Source organism: Pempheris klunzingeri, chromosome 8, assembly GCF_042242105.1.
Source record: "Pempheris klunzingeri isolate RE-2024b chromosome 8, fPemKlu1.hap1, whole genome shotgun sequence".
NCBI classification, from domain to species: domain Eukaryota; kingdom Metazoa; phylum Chordata; class Actinopteri; order Acropomatiformes; family Pempheridae; genus Pempheris; species Pempheris klunzingeri.
Genome location: NC_092019.1, coordinates 10,328,682 through 10,354,162, shown reverse-complemented (window position 1 = coordinate 10,354,162; position 25,481 = coordinate 10,328,682). Strand labels below are relative to the sequence as shown.

The 25,481-nt window shown below is 39.5% G+C and overlaps 1 protein-coding gene across 1 annotated transcript in view; it reads right to left on the bottom strand.

Moving 5' to 3' along the window:
- dnah5 (dynein, axonemal, heavy chain 5) overlaps positions 1-25,481 on the bottom strand; it is a 97,355-nt gene that overhangs the window by 23,691 nt on the left and 48,183 nt on the right. The window contains exons 55-72 of the mRNA XM_070835087.1: positions 25,080-25,293; positions 24,485-24,708; positions 23,387-23,585; positions 23,092-23,264; positions 22,202-22,332; positions 19,978-20,131; positions 14,889-15,156; positions 13,929-14,052; positions 13,549-13,656; positions 12,960-13,074; positions 12,702-12,878; positions 9,784-9,987; positions 8,969-9,148; positions 5,898-6,035; positions 3,663-3,798; positions 3,124-3,305; positions 2,563-2,697; positions 1,331-1,486 (exon numbers count right to left, since the gene is read on the bottom strand). Of these exons, the coding sequence (XP_070691188.1) occupies positions 1,331-1,486; positions 2,563-2,697; positions 3,124-3,305; positions 3,663-3,798; positions 5,898-6,035; positions 8,969-9,148; positions 9,784-9,987; positions 12,702-12,878; positions 12,960-13,074; positions 13,549-13,656; positions 13,929-14,052; positions 14,889-15,156; positions 19,978-20,131; positions 22,202-22,332; positions 23,092-23,264; positions 23,387-23,585; positions 24,485-24,708; positions 25,080-25,293 (3,018 nt within the window). The remainder of the gene's footprint in view (positions 1-1,330; positions 1,487-2,562; positions 2,698-3,123; positions 3,306-3,662; positions 3,799-5,897; positions 6,036-8,968; positions 9,149-9,783; positions 9,988-12,701; positions 12,879-12,959; positions 13,075-13,548; positions 13,657-13,928; positions 14,053-14,888; positions 15,157-19,977; positions 20,132-22,201; positions 22,333-23,091; positions 23,265-23,386; positions 23,586-24,484; positions 24,709-25,079; positions 25,294-25,481) is intronic.

Sequence of the window (25,481 nt, the reverse complement as noted above, 5' to 3'; positions counted from 1 at the left end):
TTCAAACCATGCTCTGCTATTTTCAAAATCTAACTCCAACGGCACATTACAGGAAATTAGGATGCGGAGACAGAGAGTGGTCTATTGTACACTGTCCAGCCACAAATGAAAAGAGCAAAAGCAAACTAGCAAATCTAACAGAGTGGAGGCACAATATCTCCTGGTTATACAACATAGAATTTCACTTCCCATCAACAGGAAATTTAGTTTCTTGAAGCCAGTGAGACCCTCTATACAAGTACATTGTAATTTTGTTTAATGAGACAGACTCTCATTGTGAACTCATTCATTAGACTCGCCAGAGTAGAAATCTGCTTGAACGTGATTAGATATTAAATGCAGGATCATGTTTGTTCAATAGATTTCATTTGCTAGTTAAATGACCACACTAATGTGGATATTTAGGGCCTGATTTGGTTTTCCTGGATATTTGAATATTATTCTCCTCTCACATGGTGCTACTAAAAAAAAATACAGCACAGCTACTTGAAGAAAGCCGGAAACACACTGCATACTTCAATAGTATTGCGTGACCACTTACCCCTTCACTAAATCACCTGCACAACTTTAGTCTTTCATTGATATCACTGATCCCGCTGACAGCATTAACTTCAGCAATTCAGGTTGAATGAGTTGAATTAATATGACAACACAAAGTCCTTTTGACATGTCTGATATTTCACAGTCTCAATGTAAGAGACAAAAGTAAATCCTTGAGTATTGTGGTTAATTTGGAAAGGGAGAATTTAAATGGTTAGTGACACTTCGCCCCAAACAAAGGAAACAAGCGCAAAGTCAAAAAATTGTGTTTGAACACTTAGCTTTGGTCTGGGTATAATTTGTGAAATTTGATTCTGGGCTATTGTGCGTTTTAAAAAGACTGAAGTTGTGCATTTTTGTCAATATATATTTGTCTGTGCAGGTAGAATTTACCTCTGCACAGTCACTTGCTCTGTGTACAATAAAACATTTCTCTCTGTGAGTGACCATGCCACACCGAACACACTGTAATCTGTCCCCAGACAATTCATGTGATTTGGAACAGTTGCTCCAGCTGGCATGGTAGGAGAAATCAAAGACTTTCTCCACCTCCAGCCAGCGCTACCCATGTTGTGCAGTGTCAGTGACTGGGCTTGTTTTCCCCTGTCTGCACTAATCAGCCTGTGCCGGTACAAGTGTGACAGCTGGCATGGCAAGTGGGACCAGCCCAAGTCCCATCACGCCTCCAATCAGTGATGGGAATACACCTACTTATTTCACACACACAAAAGCAAAAAAAAAAAATCGGAGAGACATTATGGTCTCAGGAGGGTTATTTCTACCACGTTACCTTATAGGTGGAGCCAGTTTTGATGAAGTTTTTTTCAAGGATGTTGTCGAGTGCAGGGTCTAACTCCTCCCCTACATCCTCGATCAAGAGGGGGCGCCCAAGAGATAAACTGTCCTCCAGGTGGTTCTTGAAGTACTTATGATTCAGTGAAGTGATCTGGGATCAGAATATGAGACCTTGATTAATATATGAGCATAAAAAATTGTGTGACACAGACATGTAATGCATTTACAGCTGGAAGCATTCCCCCTTTGAAGAGTTCCTTCATCAGTGGTCAGCTATGACAGTGCCCAATGTCCACATTGGACATTTCTATTGTTAATCTGGTTTTATCCTCTCTGTAACAGAGAACATTTTTTTTGATTTTGTCATTTCAGTCGTTGCCTCACCAACTGACCTCAGGAATGAAGACATTGTGAACAACAGAATGATGAGCAAAATTACAAGTCAGACAGTGAGAAGCATCAGATTCAGTCAAATGAAGGAAACACACGTTTGACATCTTCCTCATTTTCCCTGAGCTACAATAGCCAATCTCTGTCTGGGGAAAGTGTCAAGTCAAACTAATAGCAAATCACTTTTTAAGATGAGCCATTTTTGGAAAAACCTATGAGAATAAATGCAGATGTTTTGATAAGGTCACTTGTGGAAAAGGTTTAAATCTACTGCTTGGGAAAACACATATTCAGGACATTCATAACAGGATTGCAGAATGCATTCACTCAGCTCAGAGATTGCCCCTAACAGGGCTAGTGACCTTGGCTGATCTTATTATTCCTGTAGAATTCTGCAGTACTTTTTCGAGGCTTTGTATTAAAGGAAAAGCATGTTGGACGATGAAAAGAATTTGAGGGCAAACGGTACACTGCAGAAGCTGAGCATTTGCAGCTATTATTTCACACAATGTAAAGATCTTGGAGGCTGCTAAAAAGAGTAATGACATTAAAATACTGACATTAGGTAGTCGTAGTCGAGTTTATCATTTCTGAACCACTAATTGTTTTAATTTTTGGCATTGTTGTATTATTAGATAATTACAGAATACTGACAGGAAAAACATCAACGTGACACACTGCATGCCAGCAGTGGGTTTTGAATATCACATATGTGACGCCTTGTTTTTCTTGTATAATGCTAATAAAAGGTTCATCCTATTCGTGAACAAAAAAATGTACCAGCCAACACAGGTCACACATTTAAAGCCAAGATATAAATGAAAACAAATGTCGAACCTGCAGCTCATTCCTGGCCTCTCTGTTCTTGATCCAGATTTTCCCCTGTGTCTGGGGATCAATAAGGAGGGGGAAGCGGGCGGCTTTGGCGACAATGATGCCATTCTGAATGGACAGGTCATCATTGGGGAGCCCCTATAAGATGTAAAGCAAATCACTGGTTAAATTTAATACTGATGTGTATTTGAGCAAATACCACCTAATCCATTAAATAATGCTTTTATTTCAAATATTCTATTTCATTTTACTAATTTTGTTTTACTATCCAGAATCTTATTTAATAGCAACAAATGTTTAAATGATACCTACATTTATCCTACAAAGACAGATGTTCAGCATTAATAGTTCAATAATTACTACAGCAAGGCAACTACAATATGAAAGAGGCCTGACATTCTGGGTTGTTAAAAAGAACATGCAAATCCTATCTACTTCCCACCTATCCTAAAAACTAGATAAACAACATACAGTATGCTATTATCTCATACTGTATATACTGCATCAGCACTGCACTGCAGCAGTCGATTTGGTTGGCAGTAGTTACCAGACTTGATCACTGACCTGTAGGTTCCACTCACTAACAGTGGGAGCATCAATGAGCAGCTCAGTCAGATTGAGGTTGTTGCCAAACGGGATGCGACGCTGCTTCAACTCCCGCTGCCAGTCGCTCAGCAGAAGGTTACGAAACTCCTGATTGAAGGGGCCGGAGTAAGAGAGGAATGCTGTGGCCAGAAGAATGTCACCTGAAACAAGAAGACAAAAGTGTTATGTGTGCATGTAGCAAAATACTGATTATGTGTAACTCTTATCAAATGTAAAGTGTATGCAAGTGTGTCAAGTCAAATGGAAAGAATTTTATGACATTGTTGTCATTAGTAATATTAGTATGCATTAACGGCATTATGTATTATCAAAAATAAGTTGCTCTTCAATTGCACAAAAATGGTGCAAATTCATCTAATTCAATCACAAATCACACAAACAAATCTGTTTTTCATCAGAGAGCAATAATTAATTATTGTTAAATTGCAGAGACATTTCTCGGATGCCATAGTTTTTTGTATAACGTTTGAGGTTTTGAAGCCTGCTTTGCAACCTACCAACAAGGCGTTTGGTTTGGGCAGCAAACTCTTTGCTCTGCTCTGTCCATCTCTCCTTCTCACCAGCAAGACCACTGATGAGACTGGACGCTGTCTGCATCTTGTGTCTGCAGCGCTCAGCATCCTCCAGCAGTGTCTGATGGGAAGGGAGGGCAGACAAAAACAGGTCAGTAGGTTGATGTGTCTGTTTGGCCTCTCTGTCTGTCTTTCCAACTGTCTCTTCATCAACCCATCCTTCCAACCCTCAACCATTTACTGTGTGTGTATTTACAGTAAACCAGTTTCAAATATTCTCATATGAGAAAAGAGTGCAAGTTATCAGTATTGAAACAATCAAGTACTTTGTGATTTGATATACTGTCTACACTTATGATGAACCGATGAAGCTGATGGCAAATATGCTTTCATGTTCCTCTTTATCACTGAGTGGGTTTCCTCCTGGGCACCACAGGTCAAAGACACGTGGGTTAGGTTTACTTTTAACTCTGAAATGACGTAGGTGTGAATGTTGCCTGTCTATATGTGTTAGCCCAGTGGCAGGCATCTGCCTGTTGCCTAAGGCATGGTGGGTAAGAGTAAGGTTTGCATAGGCTCTGGATCCCTGCAACCCCCAATGGATGGATTGTTGTGTTTGCATTTTCTTGTCAGTATGCTCAGTATTTAGAATTAATTATTATTAAAATGTAGCTTTCCTTTTTAAAAATATAAGAGGTCAACAGTTCCTTTAATCCACTTGTCAAGATTATCTCTTCATCAGCTGCTCACAGGCATTAATGAGGCTGTTTACCCAATAGAACTAATGTCTGTTTCATCAATACAGACTGTCTGGTATAGGCATTCTCTTAATTAAGAAGCATATCAAAGTCAACAGCAATCGTCTGAGCCTCAAACACTTCTGTAGCCAGGCCTTCAATCTGCTTTTGGCCCCTGGAGATGAAGAGCTCTGTGTCTTAATCACAAAATTATAAAAAGACTCAACTTGGGCTGTCCAGATTTCCTAATCAGCAAGTGTTGATGCACATACTGTTCCATTTACATGCTGTTTTTTTATCGCAGAACAGAGAGTACTGATAATAAAACACACACACACACACACACACACACACAATTAACAGTGTACTGAATGCTGACAAATACTGTGATCTGATAATAATGGTGGTAAAACATGAATAGAAACTTAAGGCTTAGTACACTTTTTAAACTTTTCTGCACAACAAAGTTATAAAAAGGAACAAGAGGCACAAAATAAGATTAGGAAATATATACAATTAAAGATACTAATTATAGACGTAATTTAGGTGAAGTTAGGTAATCTGACATAATTGATCATCACTTTTCAGCCTGTGTTTAAGGATGAAGAAACGTAATGTTGCTGTGAAAACACATGAGTGAGCTGAGACGGGCAACGAAATCTCACTGTTCCAGGAAATTATGAACTGAGCACAAAAACAGCTGTGACAGCCAAATTAATTCAAGCCATCATACGGAACAGCAAGTTAATTAATGAAAAAAATGGGATCACCACTTTGGATCCTGGCTAAGTGGTGCAATGTCATGTGCCATTAACTTTCTGCTAGGCAGATTTAATATTGTAATTCCCTATAATTTAGGTCGTGTTCAACAGCACATAATTTTGACGCAAAATAAGGCACAAGGTGCAAAGGGGTTGTGTTCAGTTCCTTAAATAATCATAAGTGCATTTTGGGCATAACATGAATTGAACCAGTCGAAGAAATATCTCCCATTCCTTAAAAAGCCAGGTCCGCCAAACATCTGGTGCATTGCTATTTAAGTGACAGCTTCCATAAGTTGAAGAAGTGAGAGTTTTCTGCTAAGGAGACAGATCTGCTCGTGCGTGACCACACCAGCGGACTCTATGCCTCCTCCATGTCCCAATTCTCTGTCCTATCAACAACTCCATGTGACTGCATATAAGCTAATGCACCAATATCTAACTGAGGAGGAGGATCGGTACACTGCCACTGACATAATTATCTGATGTTCCTTAATAAGCCTTATAAGAGAAAACATCAAAAATGTCACATATTTTTGAAAGTAGCTCATGTCTCAAGTATTTGTCACAGTTCTCAAATAAAGGATATACCTTAGATAATTCACTTCGTATCTGCTTTGTGTCACATGATTTAGTTGTTGCAGTTGTTACAAACTGCTCAATTTTTTGTGTGGCAAACTAATTCATATCTGTGTTTCAAGAAAGTAGGTAAAGCTATTGACCTGTTTCTCCATCATGGCCTTCTCATACTCCCCCTGCACCACATCCAGCTCTGCCTGCTTGGCATCCAGCTCAGCCTGAGCCTTCTGAAGGTCCACATTAGCTATGGCCAGACGATTCTGCTGCACTGCCAAGTTAGCCTGAAAAAGAAAACAAAGACACAGAGGGATCTGTGATGTCTGGTTTGCGCATACGGGACAAAGCCTACAGCGGTCGTGGATAGTTCTCTAGAGAGACGGCTATAAAAGGGACAGAGAAAAGATAGAGGAAGAAAAGGACGAAGATAAAGAGGATTTGACAGAAAAATAGAGAGGGTAGGAGCGAGTGTTTTATTAGGAAGAGGGATGCAGGCAGTTCACTCAGTTTTTGCATTGAATTTAAAGAATGGTTAGGGACAAGAGTGTTAAGACGAGACATGTGACAGGTGTAGATGCAGAGACTTGGAGATTTGCAAGAGGTAATGGGAGAGATGGAGAGAAACTGAAAATAAATACAAATGGGAGGGGGTGACGAGAAGGGCAAGGGAGGAGGAAAGGGAGCCTGGGAACTATAAAGGAAAAGCAGAGGATATTTTGTGGATAGAGCGGGGACTGTGGAGAAAGCATTGCAAGAGGGTGAGAGACAGAGATTTAGAGAAACGAACAAACTTGTGTGCATCTACGTAGTTTGTTTGGGTGGACTGGGGAAGAGGAGGTCTGGAGCATTCATTTAATATTTATTAACATCTGAGAGGACCGTCCCTGGCTGTCTTTCTGCCTGCCTGCCTGCCTGCCTGCCTGTCTGTCTGTCTGTCTGTCTGTCTGACTGTATCTCTCTCTGACAGTCTGGCTTTCTCAGGGAAGCCACCACTGAGCTGGAAACAAGGAAATCAATTTTGACCAGGCTGCGTTCCACACTAAAGCAAAAGGTCAGAATCAAAGAGGGGACATGGAGTTCTCAAGGAAATTGTACAGAATAAGAGAAAAAACAGAATGTATGTGAAGGAGAAAGATGGAGAATATGAGAGAATGAGAAGACAGAGGGAGAATGACAGCGAGAGAAGGGATAAAGGAAAGATGTGGGTGTTACATTGTTAGTGTTACATGTAATTCTGCTCCTCACCTATATGTCATCACCACACTTTGTAAGGTTGAATTGATTACCCTTAATCATAGAATAACAATGTATACAATGTAAATTCCCAAAGGTGATGTGAGCTGGAAAATGAGCCTCTTCAGCAAATCTGACTTCACAAGGTAATCCTGGAAATTGGAAGACCTCTAAAGAAAGATCTAATCTGAGTTGAAATGAACTTGAAATATGAGTGTTACTTTTTCAAAGCGTGCCAGTGTCTACTTGCTACTTGTTTGACTGACTCAGATATACAACCAGGTGGATACAAATGCAAGGCACTGAGCAGAGGAATCTCCAAAGATAAGTTTCAGTAAATCAGACGGCTGACCTTGGCGTAATTTATTGAGACGGCTGTCCAATAATTCAATTTGGACCCACCAAAAGTCCATCTACATCTTTATCAAAGTATATAGCATAAAGTATGTAGACAGACACATATTTAAAAGTGACCCTCACATTGCCATTCCATTGGAAACACCACCTAGATATTTTCATGAGCGCTTTTCCAATTTAACTAAAACTCGACAAAAAAACATTGGACGAGGTTGACTAATTATGATAAAAACCTAATTAGGACATTTGACACAAGAATAAGACTAAGACAATAATAAAAGAATATCTGATAAATTCAACACTGCAGTGAACACAAACCAAAAGTATTACAGAGCTGTTAAATGATACTCAAACATCAGACACCCACAAATTGCACTGGCAAGAAGACAAATGAGGAACAAAAAAAGAACATGAGACATTTGCATGAAATCAGTGGGTTTAGGAAGCAGGTGTGTGTGTGTGTGTGTGTGTGTGTGTGTGTGTGTGTGTGTCATGCTTTATTAATCAAGGATTTTGTGTGGAGAGTTATAAGCTATGCACCATTCTGCTGAGTGTATGGAAATATCAATTCCTTAAGACAGATGAAAAAGAAAGACAAGCTGCTGATGCAAAGCAATTAGTGTGGCTTTAATGTAACAAAAGATAAGCCAGTCTCTTAGATCTAATCCCTTACTGTGGATAAATAAGTCTCATCTCATTTCATCTCATCTCAACATCTTATTTGATTTTGTTGTAGAAAGGCAAAAGGATACTACACACCAGTTCCACTGAACATACAAGCCACTGACCAAAGCTTTGCATAAAGATGACTAGGTTATTATCTTCAAATAAGTCTTCTGATGTTCACTCACATACAACAACCAAACTCATATTTTACTCTATAGGGGGTGATTTAAATTGCCGGATAATAAGTAATATGTTCTTTCAGATTTGATTATTATCTCTTTCAGGATTATGCTTTCTGACTGGTTCAGTGAGTTCCATGAACAAGCCATGAACAAGTCTGCTTGGTGAAATGAACTTTATGGTTTGTACTAAAATTAAATCAAATTCAAAATAGGCCCTGGGAACTTTACTTGAGAGTCAAATTTATAATTGTTATCTTAGTATGCTCGTGGATAAAAGCCTGATTCTTTTTCTGTCTGTCTAAAATTTTTGGGGCACTTCTGTAGGCTACACCATCAGCAAATTGTCGCTGTCAAAATGTGGGACTGCGTATAAATCCTTATCATATCAGAGACAGCGTGTGTTGTTTCTGGAGCCAGGGGCTTTTCTACAGAAAGACAACCGTTCTCCTCCACTGTAAGTGTTCCTTAGTCATCAGAGTGGAAGACTCCATGGACTCAGGGAGTGTGTGTGCAAGGGTGTGTGTTAGTGTGCACTGGTGTTATATGTGTTGGTTGAGATGATAATGACAGGCGCATCACAATGTGTGAAATTGAAGAGGCTGACATGTGTCTATTTGTGGACTGGTGAAATAAATTGTTTGTGTCCACACAACTGGAAGAGAGCTTGACGTATTTTCAGTCTTTAGATTCTGTTCATCGTCACACACTGTCTACAAACAGTAATGTTTGACCCCTCTGCTTGGGATCCACTGTGCGGGATCTACTACACTGTATGTTACCTTCAAGGGTAGGACCTCCTTGTTGATGGAGAAGAAAGAGGCCATAGCTTTTGTCCAGGACGCAAGGCCAGCCACATTGCCACAAACCCTCTTTGCTGTTTCAATGTTGTAGTCGGGCATGTCAAAATAAGGCTGCAGCAGCTCCACCATTTCCTCATTAATGGTGTCTTTGGGGAATTGCTGCAAGGGAGAGAGATAGAGAGGTAAAAAATGTTGATGAGAGGGGGGAATGTGGAGGATGCTTTGAATGACGAGACTCATTTCAGTCAGTATGCAAAGAATACAAATATTTTCCAGACATATGACATTCTGCCTCTTAAAAACAAATAATGTAAAACTATGTGAAATTAGAGAAAAAGGAGAAAAAATGATAAATGGAGCTGTGGGGAAAAGGGAAAGACAGATACAAACTGACACACACCTGTGCAGCATTTGCAGCAAGTTAAAACATAATACATGATACTTTACACTAGGATATTATTCGAGACTTCGGTATATACCCACTGGCATAAGGTTACTATACTCGACTTTTTCTGATTTAAATTTACAACAAAAGACAATGCCAATTTTTTTTTAATGGAAGAGCAGGAACATTGTTCTGGTCCATCAGTAAATGTGTGCACAAACGTTTTACCTTTTTTAAAGTTCAATATCGGAAACAATTATTTAGGCCACCAAGGATATCTCCCAATCTCCAGTGTGACGATTGTCAACTTCGGTTTTCACCAACACCACCAGAGAGAGCAGCGAGAGGAATGCAACATCTATCCCTTACGTCAATTTTAACTGTATGAATCTGATATTAGTGAGCATACCTGCAGGCTGCCCATGAAGTTTCCAGCTGTCATGAGTTTTAGAGACTCCTGCCATGACGGCGTGTTGCAATTCTTCTCTGGGTCCATCTTCACTGTGTTGACCCGCCTTTGGAAGAGCAGCAGCACGCAATCCATGATCCGCATGATGAGGTGAGGGGGGCGACCGAGTGTTCGTACAGTAGCAATGTCTGACGGCTTGATCGTCTGAGTGGGTACAGAGAACAAAATATATAGGGGGGAAAAATTTTGACGATATCTGAAGGCTTCATGATGCTGATGCTGATACATGACAACATGTGTTAACATTCGTCACGTTTTAAAACGCTTTTTACAGCAAAGTTAGAACACTGTAACCAACAAAACAGGGAGAGCAAGTACACTTGTCCATTCTATACATATATATATACATTTGATCTTTCACGATAAACCAATTGTTAGAATGTCATTTAAGGTACTGAATTGTCATATGGCACTTAATTTTACAGTTTATTTACTATCTGTGCCCATATGTACACATAGGAGGACATGAAATTAATGGGGCGTGGGTCAGTAGATAAACATACACAAGGTACGCTATAAAAGGTAAGTGGAGAGACAATCAACTGAGGTGAGCAGAAAATACACAGTAATTTGCTTTTCATTACATCTCTCTATGATAGGACATATAAAAGAAATTGTGAACAATACTGGAGTTTGATGATATAAAGCAGAGGAGGTGTGCAGAGGAAATACAACGAGAGGCAGCGTGAAGGAGAGATAGAGGGAGAGAAAGCATGAAGGCTTAAGTATTAACTCCAACAGAGTTCTGCGGAGAGTGACAGAGAATTACTTCAAGGGACTGATTAAAATGAAAGACAGCAGGAGAGTAAAGAAAATGTCCCAGTGAGAATTGTTTGGCTGCTCCTTCCTGCCCCCTGCCCGCTCATCTCGTCTCATCTCTTCTCCTTTTTGCACTTTGCACGCTTCTGCTCTCTCCTCCCTTCTCCATTTCCACTGTGTTTCATGAGCCCAAATGTGGTGTGAATCTCTCACCAGAGTCAACCAGCAAACAGTTTTGTTTCCACTTCCACTGTCATTCATTTCTCTCCTCTTCTTTCCTCTCCAATGCTCCTCTCTCTTTAGTTTTACAAAATCCTACGTACTAAACAAAAAGTATATTTATTGTGGGTCATCTTGGTTGATCACAAATAACCAATCAGCTTTGTGCAGGTTCCTCTGTAAGGCCGCTATTAAAACTGTATTCTTTTTCTTGACCTAATTGCCAATTTCTACACCTATTCCCTGATGTCCAACCTTTGAATTTTACATGTTGCACTATATCACACATCATCATTATTCTTTGGTCTGAGCTCAGTTAACTAATGTAATGGTATTACTACTCTATATAAAAGGTACATGGTCCTTTAGACAAGTCAAAATTGGACCTACATTGTGAAACCTTGATAGCCTTTTCGTACAATGTTCTCACTGAGCAGAGCAAGACTGATTGACAGCAATCCAAACTGGCCTATGTTTATGCTTAGCCCAATAAGTCTAGGCAGGCTAGGATGGACTACAGTCTTTGACCTGAATAAATTGGTTAAGGCAAATATTTGGAATTTAAGTGAACAAACTGTTCACTTAGTAGTTTCATATCAACCAGGGATGTCAAGTTGATGTCAAATTGAAAATGACCTTAATGGTTGTCATGTTACATCGTGGTGTGAATGACCCAGTGAGGTTCATATTGTAGCCAATGCTTCACTCACTCAAACTCAACCAGGAGGCATGAGGAGGCCTCTTCAATGACCATCAAATGTCTTTAGTTCTGCAACATCAGTCCAGACGTGTGCATGACAGATCTTTAAAACCCTCTTTTAAAGATACTTGAAAAATATATGATGTTAATGTATGATCATCAGTCCAAACAGATTGCCGAAGGGTTTCCTGTTTAGAAACGCAAGTTTTCCATCTGCAGCAGCAAGATGAAAATTCTAATCAGGGACCTGCCATAGGAGATCTGTATGCAACCATCTACCCAGGAGGAAAGCTTTAATTACAACACAGCTCTAGGCCCCAGAGCACCATGCTAACTTTAGAGGCACACACTGTTACACACATGCATACACCAGGGTGGGAAGGCTGTAGGCCAGACCTGCATGCAGCTACACACAGCAAGTCACAGAGAGCTCAGAGTGGCACCCTGAAGCAGCAGAAAATGAGAGAGCAGGAAAAATAGTGGTGGGGGAGACATTAAGCCACACAGAGGAGAGCAACAGACTGCTCCAACACACAGTTTACTGACAATTTTTAACCCTCAGGCTATGTTTTAGGGCAAACTTCTGGTTGGATAAACAGGATAAAGGAAATAGCAGAGAATGTAATGAGGAGCAGCACTGCATGATACAGTAGGCTAGATGAAACTGGTCAATGTCAGTAGAAGAGAACAAAAACTTTGCAACCAAACACTTTACATGGTTGCAAACCCATCAGGGGTGAAAAGGCCTGAAATGGTTTGTACCACTATCGCCCCAGAGAGGAAGAAACTGAAGGACATGTCTCTATTTCCCTCCTTTTCCCCCAACTGCCCATCAGTCATCATTTGACACATTTTTTTAACAATTCAGTGGTTTTCATTTAATTCCCTGCAGAGCCATGCAGCAAAAGCACGCAATGCTTTGTAGACAAACAGAGGACTTTTAAATTCAACTCTATAAGTAACTGGGAACCAGTAAAGTGATGCAGGAACTGAGGTAACAATAGTTTTGTTAACAGGAGAAAATCTCATCTCATCTCAAGATGAGAGAACAGAATTGGTATAAAATACTTTGTGTGGGCAGTTCCTCTTTCTTGACCTCTGGACTCACATCTGTCCAACTGAGAGAAATACAGTTGAGACGACACCTGGGGACCATATTTTTAACATTTCTGTCCCATACCTGCAGTGCAGCCTCTGCTTCCTCAAGAGCTGGCCGGGCGGCTTCAAGTTTCTCCTCAGCGATGGCCTTGTCAGCTGAGATGCTGTCTACAATGGCCTGGGCCTTGTCCTTCACCTTCTGCACCTCAACCTTCACTCGCTCTGCTGCCTGGGCCTTTACTGTCACTTCCTTCAGCACCTGGGTGGATGTACAAGAACATAGTTTTCATCTCAATTTATATCCCTTATGTAATATAAACAAACCTTGCCTGAAACCCACCATATCAGCCTTGTCATTGGCAACCTGTAGCTCCTTTTCTTTCACCTCCAGCTCCTTGCTGAGTGCTGCTACTGACTCGGATGCCTCCTTCAGTTTCTGAAGACCAGTGTTCATCCTAAACAGCAGAAATTTTAAACATAATACTTGCTATTGTACTTATTGTATCTTACTATTGTGCATCTGCTCAGCTACACCTGGGGTCCTGTTTGCTATAAATATTCAAATTCTTTCATGATTAACTAAATGGCATTCTGACAGAATTTTTGGTCCACTGGGCACCAGGTAGTGAAAATACTTGTTCATGATTTAACAGCTAACAAACTTTTTTTTAAAATGTCATGATCCCTTCAACAGGAGCCAATAAATCTTCGGGTGCTTGGGGATAGCTGATAAGCAGACATGAGTTCAATATCATAGAAAGAGAAGCATAGAAATGTTATGTTGTTCCAGATCTGGCATGTCTTGTAATGCCGTACTCTCAAAAAAGACTGACTAACTGATGGTTCAGGGCTGGCCCTTTTGCCGACAGCTTACTTCATGAGGATGTGTCCTGATCATCCATCAGTGTCAATGCCATGAGTCTGTTTACCTGTTGGCCAGGGTCTGGAGTTCAGACTTCTTCTCTTTATAGATGGACTTGTAGCCCTGAATGAAGGACAGGTAGGACTTGGGTGTGATGTGGGTGGACCGTCGATATCTAGAATCAAAGTACATTAGGTCAAGTTCATGTCATATTACAAAGTAGGAGAATCATTTAGCCTTTAATATACATTTGGTAGAACCTTTATTTACCCAATAAATCATACTCAATATTACTTTTGTGGTGAAAGTCCCCCCAGAGAAATACATATGAAGACACATTTTTGGGATGTATTTTGTAAGGACATCTTCATCTACATGTTGAGTTTGAAGGTTGGATTGCTGCCTTAAGTAGACATAGGGGGAAGGTCTGTTTATAAAAATCTGTACCTCTGGAAGTAGTCCACACACTTCTCTGCCACACCATCCTGGAAGGAGCCCATGCACTGGACTACCTCATTTTTAACCTGGGGTGAGCAGTCGATGTCATACACTGAAAGGAAGTGCTCTGAAACTGAAGGACAGAAAGACAGAAAGAGAGCATATTTAAGTGGACAAAAAAACTCAGAGAGAGGAAACTCAAAAGCCAGATTGAGAATTGCAAATGTAAACATATTCAAACCTCTTTGCTGCTCAATAGTCTGACATTCTGTAAGGAATTCAAATCGACTGTTTGCCAAGCAGGAATGACCATGTAACTGCCAGGGACATTATGGATTATAGGTTACATGTGTTACCTTAAAATTTGTGTCATTATTCTGACTGGTTCACAAAACATGAAATGGACATTCAGAAACAGAAGGGAAGAGACAGAGGATAGATAATTGGAAAATATTGACATTTTTCTCAATTCATTTTCTAAGCACAATCATGCTAACAATGGCTGGAGATTGTTTTTCAGGACAAAATGAGATTTGAAATAGCTGAGAGAATTACAATTGAATATACTGTACTTTATATGAGTGTGAAAAACTTAATTACGATCATTCCAAGGCACAGTCATAGTAGAGATTAATGATAGACAGCTAGCAAATAGACTACAGATAGACAGCTGTAGTCATGCTGCTGGGACCTGCCATTTCCTCATCTAACAAAATCAATTTGAAAAGTTCAAATTGAAAAGTTCAAAGTTCAATTTGAAGAGTTCAAATTGATTTTGTTAGATGTTCTGACATTAAGCTCACGGATTCTTGAGAGTGTTTTTAGAGTACTGTCAGATTTTACAGCACTGTAAAAAATAACAGCAGTCACTCTGAATGAAAGCTAGAGAACAGGGATGTATGCATATTAAAAAAAAAGGTAGCATTAGATCATATCAACAACAAAATTAAAATTAAATGTGAAATGTACCTGCAACAAGAGCATCTTTTGGCCACCGGCTGAACCAGTCCATCGTGCAACCAGATATCAGCGCTGGAAACTTTAAAGCCCGGTTGCGGAATTTTTCCCCAACAGGCGAGAAACACAGAACCACATGGAGATTATGTCGCACTCGTGACATGAAGTACTCGTACAGATTTTCATTGGATGGTGGTCGCCTGGGAAACTCCCTCTTCATAACAGGGATGAGATCATTGAGGACCTCGTCAATCTCATCACGAGCAAATAGGTTGGACACCTGAGGTTAGAAAGACACAAAGGCCCACATGTGAAATGACATTATCCAGCATCCTTCATCATGGCCTCTCATCTCGCTCATCAGTTTTCAGCTCGTTAGTCCTAAGAATGCTGGTTGAACTGCACCACTTAAGAGAACATAGAACTGCAAGTATCATGTATGGGGGTAAATATTTAAATATCGGCACAATCTGAAAAAGTGCTTTACAACAGAAAAAGGTAATCACCTCTAGTTTAACAAGTAAGTACTGATTGCCCATGAATTCAAGGCAATATTTCCCCAGTATAATATATTTAGAATTCATTAATTTCAACTTTTGCTCAACTTTTTTAACATCTACCTCTAACGTCTTTCAGATTCATTCCAATCTCTTGATTTCCTCTCACCTTTTACAGTATTGATACGTGTTGATGGTAAAACAAACTTTGGTGCTTATAGTAAAATAGTGTATCTAAAGCACATTCACTTAAAGTATATCAGAATTATTTGTTTTGAACTGAGATTCAAGGTTGTTTTAAATTTATATTTAGGGTATGTTTGACTTTTTTTCTTTTGCTTAGAGATGGAACTGCAGGCACTGGTCATCCTCTTCATACTGCCTTAACCTGATGTTGAGGTATGAAAAAAAAAAAAAAATATATATATATATATATATATATCATTCTGGAAAAACAAAACACACCAGTTTTGTCCAGGTTTAGCCTTGGGGATAGTGCCACTGCATCCTTTCCCATTGCTTTTTGCGCCTTTTCACTAAAACCCTACTTACCAGGAGAGAGACAGCAAGTAATAGAGAGAGGAGAGCAGGAGAGAGCAGGAGAGAGTGTCTTGGAGGGGGCATGAGGTGCTGTGGTTAGAAGCATCATGTCTGTAACATCTGCTGAGTTTCTCTCACATAAACAACAACCTCACACTAATAGCTCTTCCTTTATTTATTTCTCATCTCTGTCACTGTCTCTCACACAGTCATCCCAACACTTCTGCAACACAAACTTCTCTCTCTATCCAGCAAACAAGACACACAAATCTCTCACCTGCACACAAACCATACCCAGACACAAACTCACCCCTGTTCCCCACTTCTATTTACCTCCCCTGATAAAGAAGCTGCTGCTTAAATTGTTATTTAGGCAGGAAAGTAGAGGAAGGGTGGGAAAGGAGCAGCAGTTGGAAGGCAGAGACAAAGATAGGGATGCTAACATGAAGAGGCAGAAAGAGCAACAGAAAACAAAGGAAAATTAGAGAAGATTAGACAAGAGAGACAGATGGAAAAGAGGGAAAGAAGAAGACAATATAAGGAATATAAGGAGATAAGTACACAATAAGGGTGAATTTAGGTGAAATGACAATTTCGAGGGGCAATTATACACACAGGGGTGTTAACATCAGCTGCCCATACTGATAATTGTTGTTAACTGATTTTTCTGTTTGAAGGGCCAAGCTGTACATTAAAAAAAATCCTGAGCATGAATGAAACATCAGAAAAAATGAACAGTTTTATTCACTTGGGATCATTAAGCTTAGAAGGTAATGAAAATGTAGCTAGTTCTACTTTATATATTTTTTTCCATACATGAAAGTACTTCAAGAAAGCTAAATTAGCGTGCTGCCGTGTACTGCTTTGATCAATTCGCAGCACAAATTAATAACTAGTCTTAAGTCTTGCAGTGTTAGTTTACTTGTATGTTGAACAGAAGCAAAATCAGCAAGTCATGTTAATGTTGTCCCCTCTGCAATTAGAAAATGAGGAAATTCAAAGAACTACATCTACAAACTAGAAGATAAAAATATTAGATTTATGTAATGTTGGAGGATCAGAGTCAAAAGTCCACCTTTGTTTACTAGATTCAAGAGCAAGCTGAAAGATGAAAAAAAAAACTGAAATACATCGAGTGTTCACACGTCTTTCCATGAAAGTGCTGCACATCGTTGCAGTTGAGGTGTTGAGACTCGTCTGAAGTGATGTGTGATGACAGCGTAAAGATTTCCTTTTTAAGAAGTTTCCTCCCCTGTAGTTCTGCATGCCCTCTCCTGATCTATATTGGACTAATTATGAATGCTTACTTGTTATTAGTTGGTGATTTTGTCATTTCAAAAACATCACTCGTGTTGCATCAAACAGTCTTTTCACAGACAACATCAAACAGTATAAAGATGAAATTCATGAAAACAAAAAGGATTTTGCCATTACTCCTTTAGATGTTGAGCTTCTTGAGATGCTCTTTGCCTTCTACACATATGTAAGCAGTACAACTGTGATCAGAGTCAAATCGGAGCAATTTGGAAAATGTAAGATGTACCAGAATGACTTCGTGCTTGCCATTAAGATGCCGTTATAAAACAGAGCCCAGTTTTCACAGCTAGTTGCTGCGTGATTAGAACTACATAATACCCCTACAGAACATAAACATCCGAGCAGTGGGAGGAAGAGGTAGGTAGAAAGCAGCAAGACTCCTATGTCAGCAGAGAGCAGCGGCAGGAGCAGCAGCCTGATATAGAGGTAACTGGTAAGGAACACTGTATATAATTTAAACCGTTTGACATTAGGCATGTGTAAAATAATAATAGCTTACTTGTCCAATCAATTCATTCTAGGCAGAGTTCCCTGAATGATCTTGCGGTGCTCATGACTCTTTCAGCTTTTCCATTTTTAAAATTGCCATTCACGGGTCACTTTTTGTTCTATTGTGATGATTTTCATTGTTATGGTGTTTTCGTACTAGTGTTTTTTCAACATGAATTAAGGCAGGGAGAATGAGAAAAAAAACACTTGAAAAAGAAGAAAATGAAGGCAGGAGGAGAACAGATTGGAAGAGCAAGCAAAGGAGAAGGGATTATCTGAAGAGGAGGTGTAAAGGAAATATGGATGAGGAGGAAGGGGCTTAGAGGCAAATGAATAACCAGGGGGAAAAGCACGAATGGAAGAGGAGGAGGGTAAAGCCAGGGCAACGAGGGAAAATGGAGAAACAGAGAAGGGGGAAAATGAGAAAACAAGAGGGAGCTGATGAGCGGGATTGGGGAGGGATGGCACAAAAAAAGAGGAGTAGGTGTGAAGGAAAAGAGCAGGGACAGATGTAAGAGTAAGAGGAGAGCAAGTTAGAAAACAAAAGAAAGTGCTTTGGACATGCTTTATTTGCCCTAGTTACACCACAGCCACTGGATCCAGTGCAATGATTCTAGGTTGGGTTGGATGATATGGCGGAAAATACCATTCGACTGTAGAAGTGTGTCCACCGTTAGGGATTTGGCAAAACCGTTTCCACCACAGGAGCTATTCTCGTGTGATATTGTGATCTAATTATGAGGACAGTTAAATTGTAAACAGAGCAGGAAGGGGAGGCATCAAGTCAGGCTGGTATTCATTTGCATGTTACCCTTAAAGCCTATAACACTTGAAATGATTGTTTTGAGTCTTTTGTTTTTAACTAAAGCGTTGTTTCATTGTGAGGCACATATGTTTGTCATAGAGCGATCAAATGTTATGAAATATGGTATGTTAACTTTAAACCTTTTCTTATTTGAATTAACAGAACAGTTACTGCATTGTGATATAAAATTACATGCACTGTGAAAGAAGATACTGGCCATATTGCCCACCACTACTCCAGGACTGCAGTGGAGAAATGTGCAAACAGTCGCGTGTGACCTTGAAACCGCCTTCTGCTATTGCTACGTACAATACACAATACAGAAGACCTAGCTGCATCTGTCTCGTCTGTCAGTTATAACTTTCAATTCATTACATCCAAATCGATGAGAAAATAACTGTGAAATGCTATCGTATTGATAGCGAAAATGCAATTTGCTTTTTAATTTGATTGAATTTAGATAAACTGTGCAGCTCATAACCCAGACAGAGACTACAAGGTTTTCTCTTCTCTAGGCATGTGCTGTTGCTGCCTTGGTATTACAGTCATGAAATGTTTATTTCATTCATGGGTGAATGCCAGCTCTCAGTTTCAGCAGCACAACAAAAGTATAATTGAGGCTTTTGTGCTGAACAAACTAGATGATGTCCACTATCTGAATCAGTTCAGCAGCTTAGTGAATCCACAGTAGGCTTTTCCTTGTGGTACAGTGTTGGTGTTGATTGTCCAAACTGCTGTTAAAAAGTCAGTGCATTCATGAAAAAATTATTGGTCGGTATCGGTTTTTTTCTATGAGCACCACAATGTTTTAAGCCAAAGGTAGGAGCTGGTTTTACTTCTTCAGCATACCCAGGATTTAGCTTGTTCTGAATCCACATTTCTTATGTTCCACTTATACCAGTATCAGCCAGTCGTGCAGCCAGTTAGACCATAAGCTGGCTGGCCTGTTGGATCAACACCTGCTATGTGTGTGTGACAGTCTGAATCAACACTGAAGGTGGTGAGAGTTCATTCGGTCTTCAAACGTCTCCAGCTGCAGAACATCTTATTAATCAAGGACAATTTCTTTCAACATTTTTGTATCTAGACTCTGGCAACTGCCTGTACAGCGCTGCTGACAGTCTCACCTTCAGCTGGCTCAAAATGTATTTGTATGCTTTTTTTAGATTTTGCACATTCATTTTGAAAATATCTTTGTCCTTGTCCTGTCTGGCAGTCATGAAAAGTACAGATTTGTGTGTTAGTTCTTACCTCACAGCACCAAATCAGGGGGACATTTTACTGCGAAGGCCCTTTAGTAATTAGCAACATTTACAACATTAGCCGCTTTTAAATCTCTTGCTAAATGTATTTCACACATTGAACAATGAACTAAACACAAGCTTATATTACTAATAATATGCGTTCCTGCATGTGTGTTTTTGTGTCTTATTTCAAAGTGCGTGCTCCTGACCTCTCCAGATGACAGGACGTTGTTCATGTACTCGAGGAAGGACTCGTCTTTGATTTCATTGTCAGTAAAGATGAAGCTGATGCCTTTGCCATGTTGACCAGCTGTTCTGTACAAGCCCTTCAGGTCATCCATCAGGTTGGCTGTGTTGTAGGAGCTGGAAAAGAACAGAATGCATAAAACAAAGATACATTTAATTTTTAACTGTTTCTGTTCTTGTCAGACCAAACAAAATAGTTTGACAGATAGACATAAAAACGATAACGGTGTGCTTGTGTGTTTGTAAGTATATACAGAATGAGAATCACTGGATAAACTAGACTGAATACATTTCTACGGTAATGATGCTGTTTGAGTTGGGACTGATGTACTTGTGCACCATCACAGGGCACCATCACAGTGTGCAGCTGTAGAACACATATTGCTTTCCGACAGTAGTAGTAATCCTGTGGCAAGGCAAAGTTCAGCACATCAAACTATAAAGGAAGAAATCTTTGTATGTGTGTTCATTCAATCAAATTCACAGTTGCCGTGTGTGTCGCAGAATAGCCGAGGGAGTGCATTGTCGCTTTTGGCCAGATGGTGGAGCTATAACAACGAATTTTACACTGAACAGGCACTGCACCAGTTGCTAAATAGAAAAATATTACACAAGCCTTTTAACGGAGCTGTGTCTATGTGTGTTCAAACATTAGAGGGTGTCATTTCATGTCTTTTATTAGTGGAAGTGGTAAAAAGAAATGTGTGAACAAACTAATCAATTTCTGGTTTGGAAGGTGGCCACGAAGCAAGCAGTGTCCTAGCTGCTTGTTTTGAATGTGCCTCCATCTGTTTTTGAGTGTTTTCTTGTGAACTTGAATGAATGATGGTGGGAGATGAAAAATTAGTTTGAGAGGGAAAGATGAATGGGTGAAATTAATCGCATGAAACCATGGGAAACAAACTGAAGGCATAAAAAGAACCTAGAAAGAGTATAACATAGATAAGACCGCAGTGTTCAAAGGAATAGTTTACATGGAAACAAAGATAACGTTTTGGTTGCACAGAGCGAGTGTTGAATTAACTCTGCTCGAGCAAAAGCGATAACTGTACTGGATGTGCATCTAACTGTCAATGTGAAGAGAGACAGTAAAAAGCACAGAATAAAAATCAAGGTTTTCTCAAGAGAGGGCTGTGAAGCCACGAGGAGAAACAAGAGACTCATTCATATCAATATCAAACAGAAAAATCTGTCAGGAAAAGAGCAGATGGGAAATATGACCGCGACAAATGCACATGGGCACTGTGGATGAAAAACGTTTGACAGGTTGGGAGAGTGAGAGAAAGGCAGGCCAGAGTGAGGCGCAGAACAATGAGGCAGACGAAGCGTAGGACAGAGCAAGCAGAGAAAAATGACTATTGAAGCAAAGGAGGATTTTTCTTATTCTGATGGATTAGCTGCACTGAAAAAAGGTCTCATGGGGAACAATGATATTGTTTCTTAGAGAAGACTCAACAGACCAGGGGCCACAGCTGCAATGTTATTATCTAACAAATATCAATCTGATTCATTTCTGTCAGAACATATCTTGTCCCGGCAACTAACTAAATCTGGTTGCAGCTCATGAAATATGAATCGCTCTCGAACTTCTGTCAGTTCTCTCAGAACTGACATTAGTTTTTTCTAAGGGGATGAAATATTTGCAAAGAGACGGTGAGTGTGGTCGCCTCATACTCACTTTGCTAAACAAAACAATTAACAAAAACTATGCAGCATTAAAACTCATTCAAAAGCAAATATATTGTGCTTACAACATAGCTGGCCCCTAATTTAACAGCATGATTTTCATAGAAAATGGATGATATTGTGTGTTACTGAGTACTTCTAAACTATATAAAATGACTGCATTACACTGATACATGGTGCAGCGCGTTAGGTTGAGCTTTGCAAAGTCTGGAAGCATCCACTTGAGAATTTATTAAGCCTGGCAGACCTACTAGCAGGATGAAATAATAATGACTATCGACTGGGCAAATTTATACTGTGGGACTAACCACACTTGATTATAGGTGCAAACTGCTATTCTATATTCTTTCAGTTCCACAGTTTGATTAGTTATTTGATATTATCATGAGGTAATAATTAAGGTTATGCATATAGAAATTGTGTCTAAGGTTAGGGTGTATGGGTTATTAATGAGGAGCGTGCATGTGTGTGTATGCACACGCATATATTAGTGAACATTACCGTGTGAGAGTTATTTGGAAGATCTTGTATCCAGCTATGAATGAGGCCAGTCTGGTCAGGCTCTGTTTGCCTGAACCACCAACACCCACCAGCAAGGCGTTACCTCCAGGTGTCCGGATTATCCTCGACACCTACACAAACAAATCCAAACATTCACACAAAACCAGGATTAATAAAATGGACTGTATATATGTGACAAGTTGCGAGTGACATGAAGAGGAAAAAATAAAATGGGGCTTAAAGACAGGGGGACACAGACTGGGAGATTTTGTGTGAAAGCAAGTGTATGTGAGCAAGCAAGCGTTTAAAGGCTCCACAACTTAAGCTGTTTTGAAGTAAAACTGCGAGAATATTTCTGAGCGTGAAGGCTGTCTGAGCGTATATGAGGGTTTTCAAGTGCAAGAAGCTTGACTATTCAATAAAACAGGACCCCACATTTCTTTGGTGGCGAGAGACACATGACCGTGTCTCAAGGCTCTGTGTCCGAGTTTGTTTTCATTGAGAGTGCAACATGTCTTTTTATGCATGTAGACTTTAATATGCCTAGTTGAAAAAAAGATATATATATATACTCAACCTTTTCACAGCACTTCTTCTTCTATTATGTATCATAAAAAGCTAATAAAAAACCAGACTCAAAACTCATCTGTTCAAACTCTCCTACTCCCTCTGATCTTTTGCATTGTCTTTGTATTGGATTGTTTGTTTTTATACCTGCTATAATGCACTTTTTATTTGTATTTTCGGTGACCTTGAGTGCCATGAAAGGCGCCCTTAAATAAAATTTATTATTATTATTATTATTATTAATAATAATATTTTGATTTCTATACTTCTTGAATTCATATTTACAATCTCTTGCTGAAAAGCTGAAAACATCGTTATGGTACCTTGACCAGATGTATCATAGCATCCTGGAAGAAGACCATGTCCATGCCAGTGCCCCTGATGCTCTCATTGTAATGGCTCAGGAACATGTTCAGACGGTCCTTTAAACTCTCAAACGATTCAATCTGCTCATACACCTTGGGCAGATCAAAGTCTGAATCTTCTGGCTCTTCTCCTGTGAGGAAAGAACATTTTAGATTTAAATGATCACAATGCGTAAGCAAATTCTAGTATTTTTGCTAAGATAACACAACAACATTGCTGAAGTGTTCCACTGTCATGTTTTTTGATCAGTACCTGTGGCCTCAGGTGCATCTCGTAGAAAGTCGACAAAGTATATGTCCAGTCCAGAGTCCACTATGTCCTTGTGCTCTTCGCCATGCTCCTCCTCTACCAGCTTTGCCAAAGCCTGGTCAAACCACTCAACGTCCTCAGGCATGGTAAATCTGTCAGCTATCACACGTTTGCACTCATGCTTCCACAATTCCAGCAGCACCTGGAAATTATATATATATATATATATATTTTAATTGCTGAGAATCAAGCTAGTGAGAAATGAAAAGCATTGAGCTGAGAGACACTGGACCACTGTCTCACTGTAAAATTGATTAAGCCAGAAATTGATTAGATGTATTGATTGTAGAAATTCTGCACATACAGCAAACTCATCATGAAATACAAGCTATTCTCTGGTGTGACTTAGTCTTTTAAGTTGAACTGGCAGCCTCATCGGGGATGTTGAACATGTTTGCCCAGACTCTGGGCAGCCCGAGGTAGAGTATCTATTTCACTGTATTCAATTATTCAGTGAGGCCACAAACATACATGGAGGTAGCCACCTCAGCAAGAATTGAGCTAGCGATGCTAGATTTTTCTATTCCTCCCTAATAACAAACACTTCTGTCTCCCTCCAATACTGTTTAATATTATTATTAAAGTAATATTTTACTTTATCTCATGCAGTGGTACAGTAGGCTGTATCACATAAGGAAGGGTTTTGATAATTCTCTGTTAAGATCTCTACTCTACTCTATTATATGCTGCTCTGCACAAGACTCTGCACTATCTTACTTTTCTCTATGCTGTGTTTCCACACACAGAAACAATGATTAAGCACTGCAGTAACATTGTTACTGTAAAACCTGCATTTACATGCAGTGCCCTGTATCTGAACAAAGGCTAGAACATTAGTCATTTAGACTTTGTATTAGATATATGTAGGCTTATTCATTGTAGTGATATTGTCACCTTAACTTTCCCTGTCTGGATTCTTTGACTTAAACATGCATTCTCATAAAAACCCTCTATACATGTTGTCCAGCTTTTTTATATGTCTAACTATATGAATCAGATTACCAAACCCTGTTTATTAAGTTCACAGTTAAATCTTCTCACCTGGACAGAGTTGACCACCTCAGAGTTGGTATTGAGCATGCCTTGCCAGATCCTAGACAGATCCCTCAGGTTGAAGATGTAGTGGAACTTAGCAGGGGTTGGGAGCATCTTAACCTTGGTCAACTGCCAGATATGGCGGGTCAGAGACACCAAGAGGGGTACGGTGCTTCGAACCTCATCGATGAAGCCGCGACGTGCACAGAAGTGGCCCTCACCAATCACACCTATGTAACAGGATTCCAAGTGATCAAAGCATATCATTTCTATTTCTATCAAAAGTATAAAACACAGTACATACTGTGTGCATCAAGAAGTTAAATTTTGAGTCAACATTTATCAATTTGTTACTGTAGCAAAGAATACTAAAATATAAGGAGGTACAATGAATCACTTAAATTGCAATATGCAATATGCAATATAATAATATATGCAATATGCTTTTCATTATCAGTGTCTCACTTCAGTATTGGTGGGTATTTTAGTTAGTTGGCACTGTAGAATCATCAATATCAGTGATGATAAAATGTTCCTTTACTTTAATCAGTTTTTTGAATGAATGTATCAATTACGATTCCACTCCGCTATTTTTACTCACCAAAAATCTTGTCAATGGAAGCATTAGAGGGAAGGGTACAGTTAAAGATGGAGAACTGCCTTTTCAGTCTCTGTGGGACGTCATTACGGCCTCCACCTGGATGGATCATAGCTGCCAGAAACTGAACGTCCACAATATTGGTGAATTCTCCTGGTTTCTCCAGATTGAAGAATCCATTTTGCTCCATCAGCTGCCTGACAATCTCATTGGTCACCTATGATGAAGGGTTAAAAAGAGAGCTTAAGCCAAGAGGAGGTTATTAGTTAATTTTAGCATTAGTCTTTACTGTTATCATCAGTTAATTTAATTGTTTTATTTAATAAGATCACTGAAAATTTCAAAATTGTCAATCTAATAAAAACAATTCAAAATTAAATTACTTTTAATGGGATTCCTGAACAA